Here is a 15,169-nt window from a genome sequence, read left to right as displayed (position 1 = left end):
GCAAAGAGTCTAAAATAATGTATTTTGGCAGATAGACAAATGTTGAAATCTTGAGATAATTATATGAATTCACCCTATCAGGGGAAACTTGTTTCCCATAGCTAAATCATTCTGATAATTTCCCCATATACATAAAAATTACACCAGGCCTTTTCCCAGGCTCTTGACTTTGGGACATGTTAGTAAATTCCTGCTAACTCCAAAGGTACCTATAGACTACCCAGATTTTTTCCACTTTCAGTCTTACATGTAAGACACAGGGAGAGTTCTTTCATGTAAGGGGGAAGAGTTTCATAAAATTTTGATTTTTTTTTAGTGATGCATTTGTCTGCATTTTCTGAATAGCATATGAAGATCTTCAGATCTGTACTACCTAGGAACTGTTAAAAACTGCTTTTGACTGACATGGGAATTTAGACCCCATGGCTTCTTTCTGCAGGTTTGATAAAATCTAGTGGACTAGTAGAACGAGAGAGATGGAATGTTTTGTGCTTAACCATTCCGTAATATGGCAGGATGCTTGCTACATAGCTCATAAAGACAGACGCACATGAGGCCTTTTAACTCAACCTGTCTTCTCCAAGGGAGCTTTGTTCTAGTGAATAGCAGTAATTCTCCAAATCAGTGAATTGCTTTCCAAAATTAACAGGTGTTTCCTGTGCTTTCTGGAAAGCTGGTCAGTGGGACACTGGTTTACTCAAAATCCAGCTGGATTCTGACCTCATGCAAGTAAAAGCAATATATAACCTGACGACTATTTACTCAGATGTGAGCGCCTATTCTGTGCCATGTAGGTGCTGAGGCCAAGGATATAAAGATGCTTATAATCTCTTACACTATTTGTTGTTACAGCTCATGTATCTTATTTTTCTTCTTTTGGAGGGAGTGGAAGGGGAGGTTAACAAAGCGCTCTGGTAGAATGATGAGTTAGTGTCGTGCAACAGTGGACCAAGGAAAGGGTTGCCGTGTACTGCTTGGTATACAATCAACAAAGTAAATGTTAGTTGTTACTTTTATTATATTGCAAACAGGATATTTTTATACCTTATAAACAGGATATGAAGGGGAGTGGCAACACAATTATCACAAATTCACTTCCTCATTCAGTCTTTCAATGTTTACGATGCATCTACTATATGCCAGGCACTGGGGATAAAGCGATGTAACAAAATTAAGTGCCTCTCATTCATACCGTCTGTATTCTAGTAGGGGAGACAGATGAGCAAATAAATAAATAGATGTTATACTGATAGGAAGTGTTAGAAAGAAAAACAGAACTGAGTAAATAGTAAGTGGACAGGCAGAGGTAGAGGTATTTTGTTGCCTTTCCTACACTGGAAGGGGAGATTTCCTTGAAAGATAACATCTGAATTAGGTGTAGAAGGTTGAGAGATAATCTGCCTGGGGGAAAGGTTAAGTCTGGTAGTAGAACAAAGCTATGAAAGGGCATAGGGTATTTAGGAATGTTGGTCAATCTTATAAGGTGGGTAAGATCATGAGATTAGAAAGGACAGACCACAAAAAGTCTTATATACCAAGCTAGGGAGTTTACATTTTATTAACTAGGAAGTGGGGCACCAAATAATGCTTCATTACAAAATGGTTATTAAAAACAAAACAAGAATTCTCATTAGAAAATGGGCAAAAGAAACAGAGATTTCATCTTAGAGGATATACAAATATCAAATATGCACATGAAAAGTTATGTAACATGATTAGCCATCAAGGAAATGCAAATTTACACCATAATGGGCTGTCACTACACACCTATGAGAATGGCTAAAATTAAAAAATGAGAAATATCAAGTGCTGACAAGGATATGGAGATACTGCATCACTCGTACATCAGTGGTGGGAAAGCAAAATGACACACCTACTCTGGAAAAGCTTGGTGACTTTTTAAAAACTAAACATGCAATTACCATATACTCACAACTGCACTCTTGGGTACTGATTCCCAGAGAAATGAAAATAAATGTTCACACAAAAACCTATACATAAATGTTCACTACAGCTTTATTTGTAAGAGCCAAATGTGGAAACAGTATTTTAACTGGATGTCCTTTAACTGGAATGTTACTCAGAAACAGAAAGGGAAGAACTATGGATGCAATGCAACTTGGATGACTCTGCAGGGAATTATACTGAATGAAAAAAGCCAGCCCCAAAGGGTTCCATTATACATAACATTTTTGAAATGACTATTGGTTCCCAAGGATTGGGGAGTGAGGTGGGTGTGGTTATAAAAGAACAATAAAAAGGATCTTTGTGGTGATGGAAATATTTAGTATCTTGACTATGATAGCAGATTCACAAACCTACACACCTGATAAAATTATATCAAGCTGAATACATTAACACAGGAGTATGAATAAAACTGGGGGTAAATAAATAAATAAAAACAACAAACCAAACAAAAAATAAAACAATAAACAAAAAAATACAAAAAATGAAAAAAAAAAAAACTGAGGGTATTTAGGTAAGGTCACTGGGGTTTATCTATGTTAATATCCTGGTGGTGCTACTTTACTATAGTTTTGCAAAACGTTCCCATTAGGGGAAACTAGCTAAGGTACACCTAGTTTTCTCTGTACTATTTCTTACAACTGTGTATCGGTCTACAGTTATATTAATAACAATTTCAATTAAAAAATAATAATAAACCAGATTGTGAATCCCTTGCGAGTAGGAACTGTCCTTAATTTCTCTGGCTTCTAGTTTCAGTCCAGCCCATTCCTGCAATTTCCAAATGCTGAGACCAGCCTGAGAGAAGGGTAAAATAAGAGGTAAATTATTTTGGTTTCTGATTTATCCAAGGGAAAACTAAGTTTATTAATTTCTATAAAAGTAAAATCTGTATTTTACTAAAATTCTCTATATAAATTCTGTATAATAAAACCTAAAACCCCAGCTCTTCCTGAAGTTACTCATTAGTCACTAGGGAATAAAATCACTTGAAAATATCCCCTCTAGCAGTTAAAATGTCAATGTGTTTACATGAGAACCAGATGCCTTTGAAAGCAACTGTCATTAGATAGGAGTCTTTGGGCATCAGAGTCATGGAAAAGTGGCAGATTGAGGCCACAGGATTTCATCAGGCTCTTGTAACAAAAGCCTTCAGAGCAGTGTCACTCCACTGTCCCTTTCCATCCTGAGCATAAAATATGGGGAAGAGAGGCAGCAAACAAGTGATGAAACACACAGCAAACAAGCAGTGAAACATACATGTATCTACATTTGTAGACTAAAACCTGTAAGTATATACTCACATGCCCTTTGACAATGAAAGATCCTAACAATGAAGCCAACTGTGTAGCTACTTCTGAGTAGATTTTAATTCGGATTAAATGGAGAGAAAAAACTAAGAATCCATTAAACATCTGAATTATAGGATATTTAAAATGAAATACAGTTTGAGAACTTCCAAGCAGAGGTCTTATCAGGCTTGCTTTAGCGAAGCCTGTCACAATTAGTACTCTAATTACTTAATGTCAGCACAATGTTAAAATGCCCAGCAGAATGCGTCCAGGAGGAATTTAAATGTTTTCTATAATATGATCTACAGCATTTATTTGCTTAAAATGACTAACCAGCTTCAGTTGAGCCTAGCCAGGATGAACACAGATGTTGAATTAAAAAGCCACAAAGAGACCTCCCAATCAGTTTTGCCTTGCGTAGATTCTGCAAGACTCCAGGTGGACAGGGTCAGTGATTGTGATCCGTGTCATTGGCCCCAGCAACGGTGTGCTTTACCAAAGAATTTCTATCAACCTACAGTCCAACTGAATGTGTTCCCTCACCCGTTTCCACATCTTGTCCTCTCATAATTCAAAAGGCTCCAGAAATCCTACCTACTCTAATCTTCAACTAAAGATAGTGTATCACCTGTCTCTTTGGGGGGAAAACCCTATCATTCATTTAAATCCAATTTTTCATTATTAAGGATATTATGTCATCATAAAAGGTACGTCAGCCTTACAAAAGTGTTTACTTTGGGGAATCCACAGATAGTAATTAATATTAAACCCCAGTGCTTTAGAGTTCAGAAAGTACTTGACAGAGAATGACATGAGGAACAGAGATAACAGATAAAAAAGCAAGTGTCTTGTAAATTAGTGGGTAAATAGGAGACGCATAATTCTTTCTGAGTCATTAATGTCTGCATGCAACCGGTAAATGACAGGAACCATTTTAACGTGTTTTGAACAGCAACAGCTACTAACTTGACCAAATGCAAACATGTCATGAATAGTTCCATTTCCAACCACTGAAACATCTATTTCCTAACTATAGAAGTTTTCCAGTTCATGAGCTCTTCATGCATGAAAAATCTGGGGCCTCTGAAAATGCTCATTAATGTCTATATATATCACTACAGGTGTCCCTGTATTTTCCCCTCTAGATAGTGACCAAATTGAGGACAGTAATATTTTGTCCATCATAGTCCCCTGGGTAGAAGATTCACAAACCTGTACAATATGAACATGATCTGATTTAAAATCATTACGTCTCAGGATCAGAAAACCCGATTAATATTCAGTTTATCTACATATCAGCTATGTGCCCCTGGGCAAGTTACTAAACCTCCTAAAAGTCTTAGTTTCTTCATCTGCAAAAGATAGTATCTGTCTCCTAGCATAATGCTCAGCATATCAGAAATATGAGTAAATAGTAGCTGTTACTATTAAACATGGAATCCATGCTATTTGATGTTAATGACATTTCTTATCCATGATATTGACTGATAAACTTTCAGTAAAGTGGGGAAAAAATTGGATTGATGGGAAGAGCCAGAGAGTTGAGGGTGGAAAGTTTTGTTAAAATTAACATATATTAGTAGCAGCGGATATTTGCTGGCTGTAAATTTATGCTTAGTTTGAACACGCATCTCCCTGAAATCACTATTTAAACAATAAGAGCCATATATAATCCTGTGCTCATATGTTGCTGTGTGCAGCCCTCCTTCCTGATGAGGGAACAGTATCTGTTACAGCAGGAGGTAAAAAAGGCAGTGGTACAAGTAGTCCTGAATTTTTTTGCAACAACTAAAATCACTTGAGTTTTCCAAATCTTGCTGACTTTCTCTGTAACGCTTCCACAACAGCATTAGAAGTGGCAATGTGGTATTTTGAAGCACCAGGTTGGAGCTGTGGTTTTTCAATTTCCCATCTCTGTGGTGTGGGTAAAGTCAACAAGACCTGCTGGGCTTAGTTTTATCAGTGAATGGGGAAGACTGGATGATTTGTAATGACTTCTTTAGTTCTAAAATTTAATGATTCTGTGACTACATTTAACCTAAAACCATTAAGACATATGTCAACTTCCAAATTTTTCAAACTACTCAAAAGGCCCTCATTTAAATTTCCTCACCCCAACTTCTGCTACCAAATAAATCATACCTAGAGCAATGAACGGTCTCATTATTTATCCCTCTCTCCCCCCTCCAGAGTACTTCCCACAACCTAACAGGATATTAGAGAGGAACTGTGCTTTATCCTCCTGTTTCTAACAGTGGAGTTATTGAAAGAAAAATTAAGTTGTGAAAAAGCTACTCATTTAAATTGAAACCTGTTTACCTGTGACTGCAGATACATCTAAAGACCAGCAGAAAGAGGGAAGAAAAAGTTACCAATTACTCTTTCTTTATACATTACACTCACTTTCCTGGACTTGAAATTACAGTTGCCATGGAATTTAAATCAGAACTGCTTTTCAGATTAAGAAAAAACAAACAAATAAAGAAAAAAAAAAATCAAACCCAAGCTAGTTTAAGTTCATTAAAAACCAAGTCTATCCTATAATTCCTAATGTTTCAAATGATACTAACATATGCCAAAGTATATTAACTGTTATAAATATATTACCAAGAAACTGACTTTAAAAAAATGTATGATCTAAGCAAAATAAAGTTTTCAACAAAATCCACAGAGGCTAAAAGAACAAGCAGTTATATCATTTCAAACAGAAAAAGGCTAAATGTGTTTGTTTTCCTTTTAATTTTTATCCAAACATTCAGGGGAAACTGACTTTCTTTGTTCGGTGTTTATTATTTCACCTTTCCTGAAGCAGAAACCAAAATACTTTGATAAATGGGAGAGTCTGGTAAACAGACCCTTGAACATTAGGGCTCAGAACCACTAATCCGGCTGCATTTCTATCTTTGTTCATTTTCCTGAAGTCACTACCATCATGCTTCAGTTTCTTTACATATAAACTGGTAATAACACCTCAAACAGCCTTATGCTAATTCACACTTATATGGACCTAGAACAGATCTATAACACATGCAAACAGGAACGGATGAGAAATCTGAAAAACTGCAGAAGATAGCTGTTCCTCCTGGAAATACTATCACAGTACTTTACTGATCCTCTATTTAACCAACCCAATTTTTATAGCTCTAATGACGGATTGTCTCTGCCTGATGTCAAAACTACTTGCAAAGACTTTTTTTTCCTCCCTCCAGAGATCCACAATTACCAGACCCAGACTAAACCACCAAAGTAGTTTTTCCATACCACCCAGAAGAAACCAGGCAGTTCCGTTCTTGAACTTAACTTTTAAACTCAGTATTTCATAAAAAGGTCAGTACTGCTTTGTAGCTTCCCACACTCAAATGTGCCATAACTCGAACTTCTCTTTGTACCTAGTATGGTTTTAAGAAAGTATTAAAATAAACAGGCTCATATAAACATGTCTACTTTTTAAATAAAGGGCTTTCTCTAAGTACCAAATTAATCTATGTAATTCCAGAAAAAGATGATGCATTTAAAAGAAATGTCTGGAAGAACATAGAAAGCTTACAAAAGTAACAATATAAGCACAGGCGGCATTACTGAAGAATACCTGAAATATGAATATACTCATTCCTGTTCATACTTATTATGAATAGGAGCCTGGATCTGGAATTCCCCTGAACCACCTGAAGAACTGGTGAGGCAAAGGTCATCTTCTCCACCCCTTCATCTTATTCCCTCCTCCCTTAATATTTTCCTCATCAACACACTAACCTTTTCCTCCTTGGATACACCCGCATTTCAGCGTCATAAAAACTAATTTTATTGCTCCGTTTTAGTACTACTGCCACAGTCTCATTTCCTATTACTTCCCACTGTAGTTCTCATATACTGGAAGCTAAAGATACTCTTCTAGGCTGGCTCGGAACCCAATTCCTACTCACAGTTATTTTTTCTGCAAAAATGCATTGAGTTCCAAACATCTTACTAATAGTCTAAATCCATTCACAGATTGATGAATTGTCTGATTATCTTTACCTATCAGGTCCTTACAAGAAGTAAAAATGCTTAGGAAAAGGAGAGCCCTCCTTGTCCCCCTCCCCACATCTGTCTTTTCCCAAAAGGTTCACATTGGGAACATTTCTCTAGGAAATAGGTCAGAAGCCCATTTTGCAAAGGAATTTCTGTCTCATTGATGTAATTAATTGCAATTTTATGAAAAAATCATAACCTTGGCTAAATTTAAAAATTTCTGGATTTTTACCATTCAAAAGTTTAATAAAAACCTAGCAATGGAAAACCAATCAATTATCTCTAAAAATAATGCCACTTTTTTCCCCCAAAATGTGCAATATTAGCTATCTCAAAACACTGTATTTTTTACCAAGGAAGACAGGATGTGTGTGTGTGTGTGTGTGTGTGTGTGTGCATGTATACACAATCACAATGTAGAATATCTGTTCTTCCATCTCTGACTAAAAACTACGCCCTCTGAAAGTATAAAGCGACATTCTACCACATGAAAACGTGTATATTTGATATAATATCTCTTATTGGTTTTGGTGGGAATGAGACCCAAGTAATACAGTTGACAAAATATTTCAATGTAACTAATTCCTAATACATATTTAAAAGGAAAAAGGAAAGCTTTTTTGCCAAGAAATAAAATCCAATGCTTCTAGCTGTAGTTTCAAATGTAGGGTAACTATATAAACAAACAGATTTGCCAAAACTCTGTGGCTATGATTTCAACACAAGAAACAGAGAGTTAAAGAGCCATACAAATTTTTGACATTTCCTGAGCTGATCCTGAAAATAACTCACAGGAAAGGGCTGCTGTTGAGATGTATGAGTCCCAACCCCCAGCCTCTAACTGCGCTTAATCTTACTGGTGCTATGACGACCATGAAATGCTCATTAGGGCTATTAATTTATACTTGCATCATTCTATTAAAATCCAATAAAACCACCGCACGGTAAATGTAACCCAAGAGAGATATCTTCTCAACTGGGTCTGAAGATTTATAACACAAATACCATAATGGGATTTGAGAGGACCTGTAATGCCATTTGGCAGCTCTTTAAGCCCAGTTTTGTGTTTAAAATAGGGAGAAAACAATGAAATTGCTCTTATCAAAGTTAGAAAATGATCTCCTAAATGACAATCCAATCATGTCTACTTTATAAGCCTTGGGTCAAGTGTCACCATCTCTGTAAAGTCATCTTTAATATCCTGCTTGGGGTATAACCCAGACAAAGCTTGAACTATTAAAACCATGTTGTCCTGTAACTGGGACATCTCACTAGGCAGAAACATGTAGGGAGTAGCGCCCAGCTCCAGCTTTGAATGCACAGTGCTTGACACATGGTCACTATTGGGCCGTAAATAAACCAGAGGGCTTGCCAGGTTACCCAGGAAAACCCAATTACCATACATCTTCTTTGAAGTGCTTATAAGAACAAACTAAAACAACAGAGGAAAAGCCTGGAATGTTTCCAGGGAAAATTTTTCTTGGTTATAGAATCAAGAAATCTACAATTTTAAGAGGAAAATTTCAAAACTTGGGTTCTACAATTTTGTGATTTGTCCATAACTCTTTAATATCAAGGGCCCAAACTTTAGAAACTTCCTCATGGAAATCAAACTTCTTAAATAATAGAAATAAATGAGCACTCATCACTGACATGCCAGTGAGAGAGAAAGGCCCATAGCCTGAAAGTTGTTTTAGATTTATTATGTATGAAACATTTTGGGGAAGAGGGTAACTGTACCCAAAACTCACCAGAATACTACAGAGTGGCTCACAGCCTTATTTCCAATAAAATTGCTTCTGAGAACCTAGAGCAGTGACCCAATGATGACCTATCTGGGGATACCTAAAGCTACCATTTCTATGGCTTCATCCTCCTTCACCTGGAGATGTGGCTGTTCCACCTTCTTAGTACCACTGCTTACCCATCCAGCCCCTCGCCTCCCAGTTTCTTTCACTCACCCTAGCCTGAGGTCACCAAGTCAATTAACAGAATCACACAAAGGAACCTGGGGAGGGCAGAGAGGGAGGGACAGGAATAATAAAGGAGAAAGGGAGGGGCAGGAATAATAAAGGAGAAAAGGAGGGGAAAAATCAATTGCATATTAATTCCCAACCACCTAGCCCTCCCCTTCTCCTTATCACTCTCAGCGCCTTACAGTAATTCTCAGACCAGCCCCCAGTTTCCTCATTCTTCCTTAGTCACCTCACCCTTTCCACAAACCCTGCTGCCTCAGACCCTGCGGATTTGCTCCACTGATACCATGGTGCTCAACTCCACCCTGCACCCTGGCCGGCAAGTGTCCTGTATCAGCACAAAGCACTGAGGGGAAGAATTTACCTGGGAAGGGGGAAGGGAGGCCAGTACAGGACTGGTTAGCAGAACTGGGGGCCAAACTGGGAACTTTAACACTATTTCCAAAAGAGTTTCTTTGGGATATACACTCTGAGTTCCAAATTATCTTGAATTTTTAGAACACAATCCTTTTTGGAATCGGAGACTGCCTACAATTATGTCCTAGTAAGTTATAAACACGTTGCTACAAATTTGTAAATGTTAAGTTGTTGGATTCATGAAACATCTGTACTTTAAAGAAGTGACTATACGCTGCCCCAAAGCTTGACAAATGTCTGTTTACTAATCCAGAATCTGGTTGGTTACACATGTAGACTCTATAAAACTAGTGTGTATCTGTGAACCAGTCCCCCTCATAAGACACATAATCTTTCCTGAGGCCTAAGAAACTATTAAAGGCACTCTTTTGATTTACTCCAACAGAAAAATCCTGTTTTTCTGGATTCCAACCCAGAAAAATGGGTCCATTTGTGTTTTTTCTTGTCATTTTGATTTTGAGTTAATTACTCTAAGGCACAGGCCTATATTTTCAACAGCCAGATTACCAAACAGGATTTTCACTTAGACCCACTCAGCTGACCTGAAATGGATGTCCCACTTCTCATTTACCTTATTTTGGGGTGGCCAGGTGTCCTTCTCATGAAGGCTTGAATTTTGCTTTCTCTTTCTACTCAATGTTGTTTACAAAAGGTACAACCTCCCAAGCAAAACTGTCAGTCTGGCCCTACGACTGAAGGCTTTTGATTCAGCAGCACATTTAGGCATCTCGGGCCTGTTTAGGGCTCCAAGCTCCAGGCCTAAACAAAAATCTCCATGGAAAGCTAAATTCTAAAGCAAGAGCTCACCCACTCTTCTCTAGGCTGCCCTACTTGACAGCCTCAACCTGTCCAAAGCCGCCCTTGGTTTCCTGCGGCCTTGAGAAAGAACTCTCCTTATGAATGCCATCCAGCTGCACTGGCTGCTGTGTGCATTAACTCCTTCCATCCTGGTTCCCTCCACCCCATCAGCAGTGCCCTAAAGGCATAAGAAGCATACCAGATAAAGGACAAGTTTCAGAAGTTGAAAGCTGGTGTCAGAGATAATGACAAATCCTCAGGATTAAGCCTGAGGGCCAACAGGAAGTTTATATCCAGGGCCAAACCTTCAATTTTATGGAAAAACTTCATTCTAGCTAAGGATGGTAGTATGTCACCAAGAAGCCAAATTCTTTCCTCTTTCACACACACACATACACACACCCACACACAATACACAAAACTTCTTAAATAACAGTACGAACAAAACTGTTTTATGGAGAAAAGAACAGGTGTGAAAATAGACTTAAAAAGAAAAAGTTGGATACTTAACTCCATTTTCCATTACAATATTTATGCGAAGGAAAAGGCTTTTGCCTAGGTACTAAGGTTCAGAGAGTAGACAGTTGTAAACAGAATGGAGCTGACTATGAGAACAGTTAGGCCAGAGAAGCAATTCTTTTACTGGTTAAAGGAGAAAGGGCAGAGAGGATTACAAGTAAAAAAAAGTGCTAGGAAAGCATATGAAAGTTAAAAGAACATAGAACAATTTATTTTACTTGGTGCGATGACTAAGATTTTGCTTAACAATTTTATTTATTCAATTCACCCAATAATCTTTTTTTGGAGGAAGCCTCTACTATGTGCTGCATATGTTAATATTTCTACAAAATTCCCATTTTAAGACCTGACTACTTAATGGCTTGAAATTAGTGACTTAAGACAGACTTCTAATGAACTCATCTACAAAACAGAAATAGATTTGCATAGTAAACAATCTTATGGTTACCTGGGGAAAGGGGGTGGGAAGGGATAAATTTGGGAGTTTGAGATTTGCAAATGTTAGCCACTACATATAAAAATAGATTTTTTAAAAAGTTTCTTCTGTATAGCACAGGGAATATTCATTATCTTGTAATAACCTTTAATGAAGAAGAATATGACATTTTTAAAACAAATATATGTACATATATGCATGACTGGGACATTGTGCTGTACACCAGAAATCGACACATAGTAACTGACTATACTTCAATAAAATATGTATATATATATATATATAGAAAGACTTCAAGAAGAGTCTGTGTGCTTTGTGGGTTAAACATAAAGCACAAGCACATTAAATACAATATGCCAAAACTCCCTTTGTGACTAGGGAGAGAGAAGGAAGCTGCTGCAGTGGTTGCTTTCTTTGCCTCTTTAATTCACTCTCCTATACCTAACCAATGTCTACTGATCCCTACTAAGCTCCTTGCTTGGTCTCATGCAGGACAAAAAGACACGACTAGAACTCTTCATGAAGCTTATGAACTGAATACCAATTAGACATACCAATAAACAATCCTACCATAAGACAGGCTAAGATAAAAACTGTAAGGATACCACAGCTTAACTGGGAGGTCAGAATAGGAAGTAAACATTCCCCACTAAGTAACTGTAGAAGCTTCATGAAGTCAAGGATTGCTGAGCTGGACCATCAAAGATGCGTAAAGTTTCAACAAGACAGATGAAGTAGGTATACCAAAGGTAGGAAGTACATACACAAAAGTGACAAAGCACAGTAGTTATGCTTCTCCTGTATTTTTTCTATGTCCATCTGAAGTTAGTAATTAGCTTTCAACAAGTAAAATAAGTAATCCTCAAAGAGTAGTGAATTCTGCAAATTTAGGGGTTTTAACTGACAAGGGCACCATAGGTAAACACATAGATTTCAATAACTTCTCAAATTTCTTAGACTTAGCAAGTAAACCTCCTTGGATTGGTCAATTTCCTCCCCTAGGTTCTCGCTGTGACTTCCAAGTTGGTGCCTTGGAGGCAATGAGGTATCTGTTCTAGGTCTTTCTTGTAGTACTACTACTACTACTGGTTCAAGTTCTTTGAATCAGCTACTAAAATAAGTCAATTACGTAAAGGGATTGTGAATACTCATTCCAAGAAACTGCACTTTGGAATGATTCAATACATGCTTAACTAAACCACTCTCACCAAGTGATTTTTCCTCACATGTGAGATTTTAACCTATCTCACAGGGTTGCTGAAGGTTAATTTCAGCGATGCAAGCAAAAGTGCAGTGTCTGTCTGATGTCTAAGTGTTACCTGGAATGTTGATGCCTGGGTCCAAGTTGCAGCTGGCTATCTGGAGCTTCATATGGCTCTTCTACCTCATACACATTTGCATCAGTGTCCTCCACACTGCTGGAATTCTCTGACGTTTTCCCTACAGCCATAATAAATGGCAAGTTTTCATACTCTGGTATTTCCTCATAATGGCGTATATTTTCATATTCAGGTGCACAGCCACTTGTAACAGATTTGCAAGGGGCCTGAGATGATGACTCTCTGGAGAGCATCTGGTCATCCAAAGACTCAGCTCTTGGTCCATTAGCTGCACTGGTCTGGCCCCGAGACTTTTTCCTCTTCTTTTGGGATTCCAGGCTATAGTTGTCTGCGGAGTATGCCTTGATGGGTTTATTTCTCTTCTCTTCTCCTACCAACAAGCCATGCCAATCACTTTCAGTCCCTTTTCGCTCCCCACTCGAGAGGGTGCCTGAGGTTGTGTCTCCGAGTTGGCTACTCTTGGACCAAAATTTCTGGAAGTCACTCTTCATGAAACAGATGGACAGCTTCATGTTGAGCAACTTCTTTAAAGAGCTTTTCTTTTGAGAGTCTTTGCAAGGCTTCGTGCACCTTTCCATATCCACAGCAGATAACGATTTTGCTCTAGGCTTGGTGAGGGCAGTGGAAGGCTCACTGTTTGAGGATATGCTGACAGACTTTAAGGACTCTGGGTTCCCTGAGAAGGGTATAATGGGATGAGGTAACTTCCACACTGGCTTCTCTGAAGTCCGTTTAGGCACATCAAAAGACGGTGATACACCATGGTTTGGGGCACATAAATGTTGAAGGTGATTTCTTTCTAGACCCTTCTCTGAATGTTTTTCTTCATTTGAGGGATAAGAACTTTTCTCCACAAGCTCCTCTGAGGCAGCCTTCTTAAGCACTCCTGCAGCAGGCAAACTGTGTCTCTGAGGTTTTTTGGGGACAGTTTTTGAGGAACTTTCACCTTTTATCATAGACTCCTTTTGCATTTGAGGGGCAGACACTCCCTGGTTACAGGCAGTAGGCATATGTTCACTGCAAGTTAATTTGAGCTGCTTAGGCAAGCTCATAGATAGAGTGCTGCATCTTATGAAATTGTTTCCTTCGTCCACAGCAAGTGACATACGAGAACCATCTACTGTCTTGTCAGAACTCAAATCAGAGTCTGTCTCTAAAGGAGGTGCCATTTTTTCAAAGGAAGATGTTTCAGGACACAAGGCTTTCTGTGAATTGACTAAGTTGTGTCTGTCCCCGATGGAGTCCACATTCAATTCACTTTCATTTCCTGGCCTCACTTTGTCTGTCTGTTCCTGGTTACATAAGATATTCTGATGACAAACACTAATTTCATTATTTTTCAAACTATCTTCGAAAAGACAAGAGCTACCGTCTCCATTCTCCGGTTCTTCGGTAGCCTCACTAGGAGTATCTATATGCCTCTGGCGCAACAGACGTGCAGCTCGTGTCTTTCTGGGCTTGGGAGTTGGAAATTTGGAAGTATACGGCACTAAGTGAATTTCTAAGGGACCAAAGTCTTTGACTGCTGATTTCTTACTATCTCCATCTGAAGATAAAAAAGCACTTCTTTTACCACTGTCTAGAGCTTCTTGTTCCGATGAATGAAAGCAAGTATGGCATTTTTCACTGTCATCCCGACTAGTTTCAAAACTTTGAAATTCATCACTAGGAAGCTGTAGGTAGCAATGGTGATGATCAGGAACTTTTCCAAAGCTGGACAGGGAGGATGACAAATCTGCAAATTCAATTCTGAATTGTCTTTTGGAATTACAGTCATCATTCCTTTCTGGGTTGTCTGTTGATCTGTGTTTCTGTGGGAAAATAGAAGGTGATGTTTGTTGTGTTAAAACATCTTTGAGCTTCTCTTCCAGGATACTTGCCTTTAAAACTACTTCACTCTGGTTCTTGACCTTTTCACCATTAGAATCACATTTACTCTGAATTTTTACAGCTGAAGAGGACTTGCCAATTTTGTTATTTTCTAAATTTTCATGTATTTCCAGGGGCCCTAGGACAAGCTGCTTGACATACAAATTCTCTCTATTCCCAAGCTTATGGTTACACTCAGAACGGCGGGAACACACTGGTAAAATACAATCACTGCTCTGATGCCCTACGTTTTTGCAGTTAGAGCTGTCAGAGCTGTCAGGTGATTCCGGCTTATGCTCTTCCAGGTTCAGGATGATTTTCCTCGAGGGTGACTGCCTGGTGTCTTGAACAGGTGAGGCTTTCACAACTTTTGGTTTCGGAGCTATTGCCGGTTTGGTTTTCTTTGCTGACTGTGTAACACTGGAAATCACAATATCAGGTTTAGGTGCCACAGGAGGTGGAGCTGGCTTATTATTTGCCACCATAAACTTTGGTTTGGGGGCCACTGGTGGCTTCTTAATTTCTAGAAAGGAAAAAAAACATTGA

At 38.4% G+C, this 15,169-nt stretch overlaps 1 protein-coding gene across 3 annotated transcripts in view; it reads right to left on the bottom strand.

Moving 5' to 3' along the window:
• FGD6 (FYVE, RhoGEF and PH domain containing 6) overlaps nucleotides 1–15,169 on the bottom strand; it is a 96,196-nt gene that overhangs the window by 75,662 nt on the left and 5,365 nt on the right. For all 3 annotated transcript variants that reach the window (XR_012078509.1, XM_006197909.4, XM_015248294.3), the window contains exon 2: nucleotides 12,734–15,146. Coding sequence is in view for 2 of the 3 variants with exons in the window: in XM_006197909.4 (XP_006197971.2) it covers nucleotides 12,734–15,146 (2,413 nt within the window). In the remaining variant the exon portion in view is untranslated. The remainder of the gene's footprint in view (nucleotides 1–12,733; nucleotides 15,147–15,169) is intronic.

Source organism: Vicugna pacos, chromosome 12, assembly GCF_048564905.1.
Source record: "Vicugna pacos chromosome 12, VicPac4, whole genome shotgun sequence".
NCBI lineage: Eukaryota > Metazoa > Chordata > Mammalia > Artiodactyla > Camelidae > Vicugna > Vicugna pacos.
The sequence above is the reverse complement of the archived record's forward strand: the minus strand, read 5'-3'. Positions and strand labels throughout refer to the sequence as shown.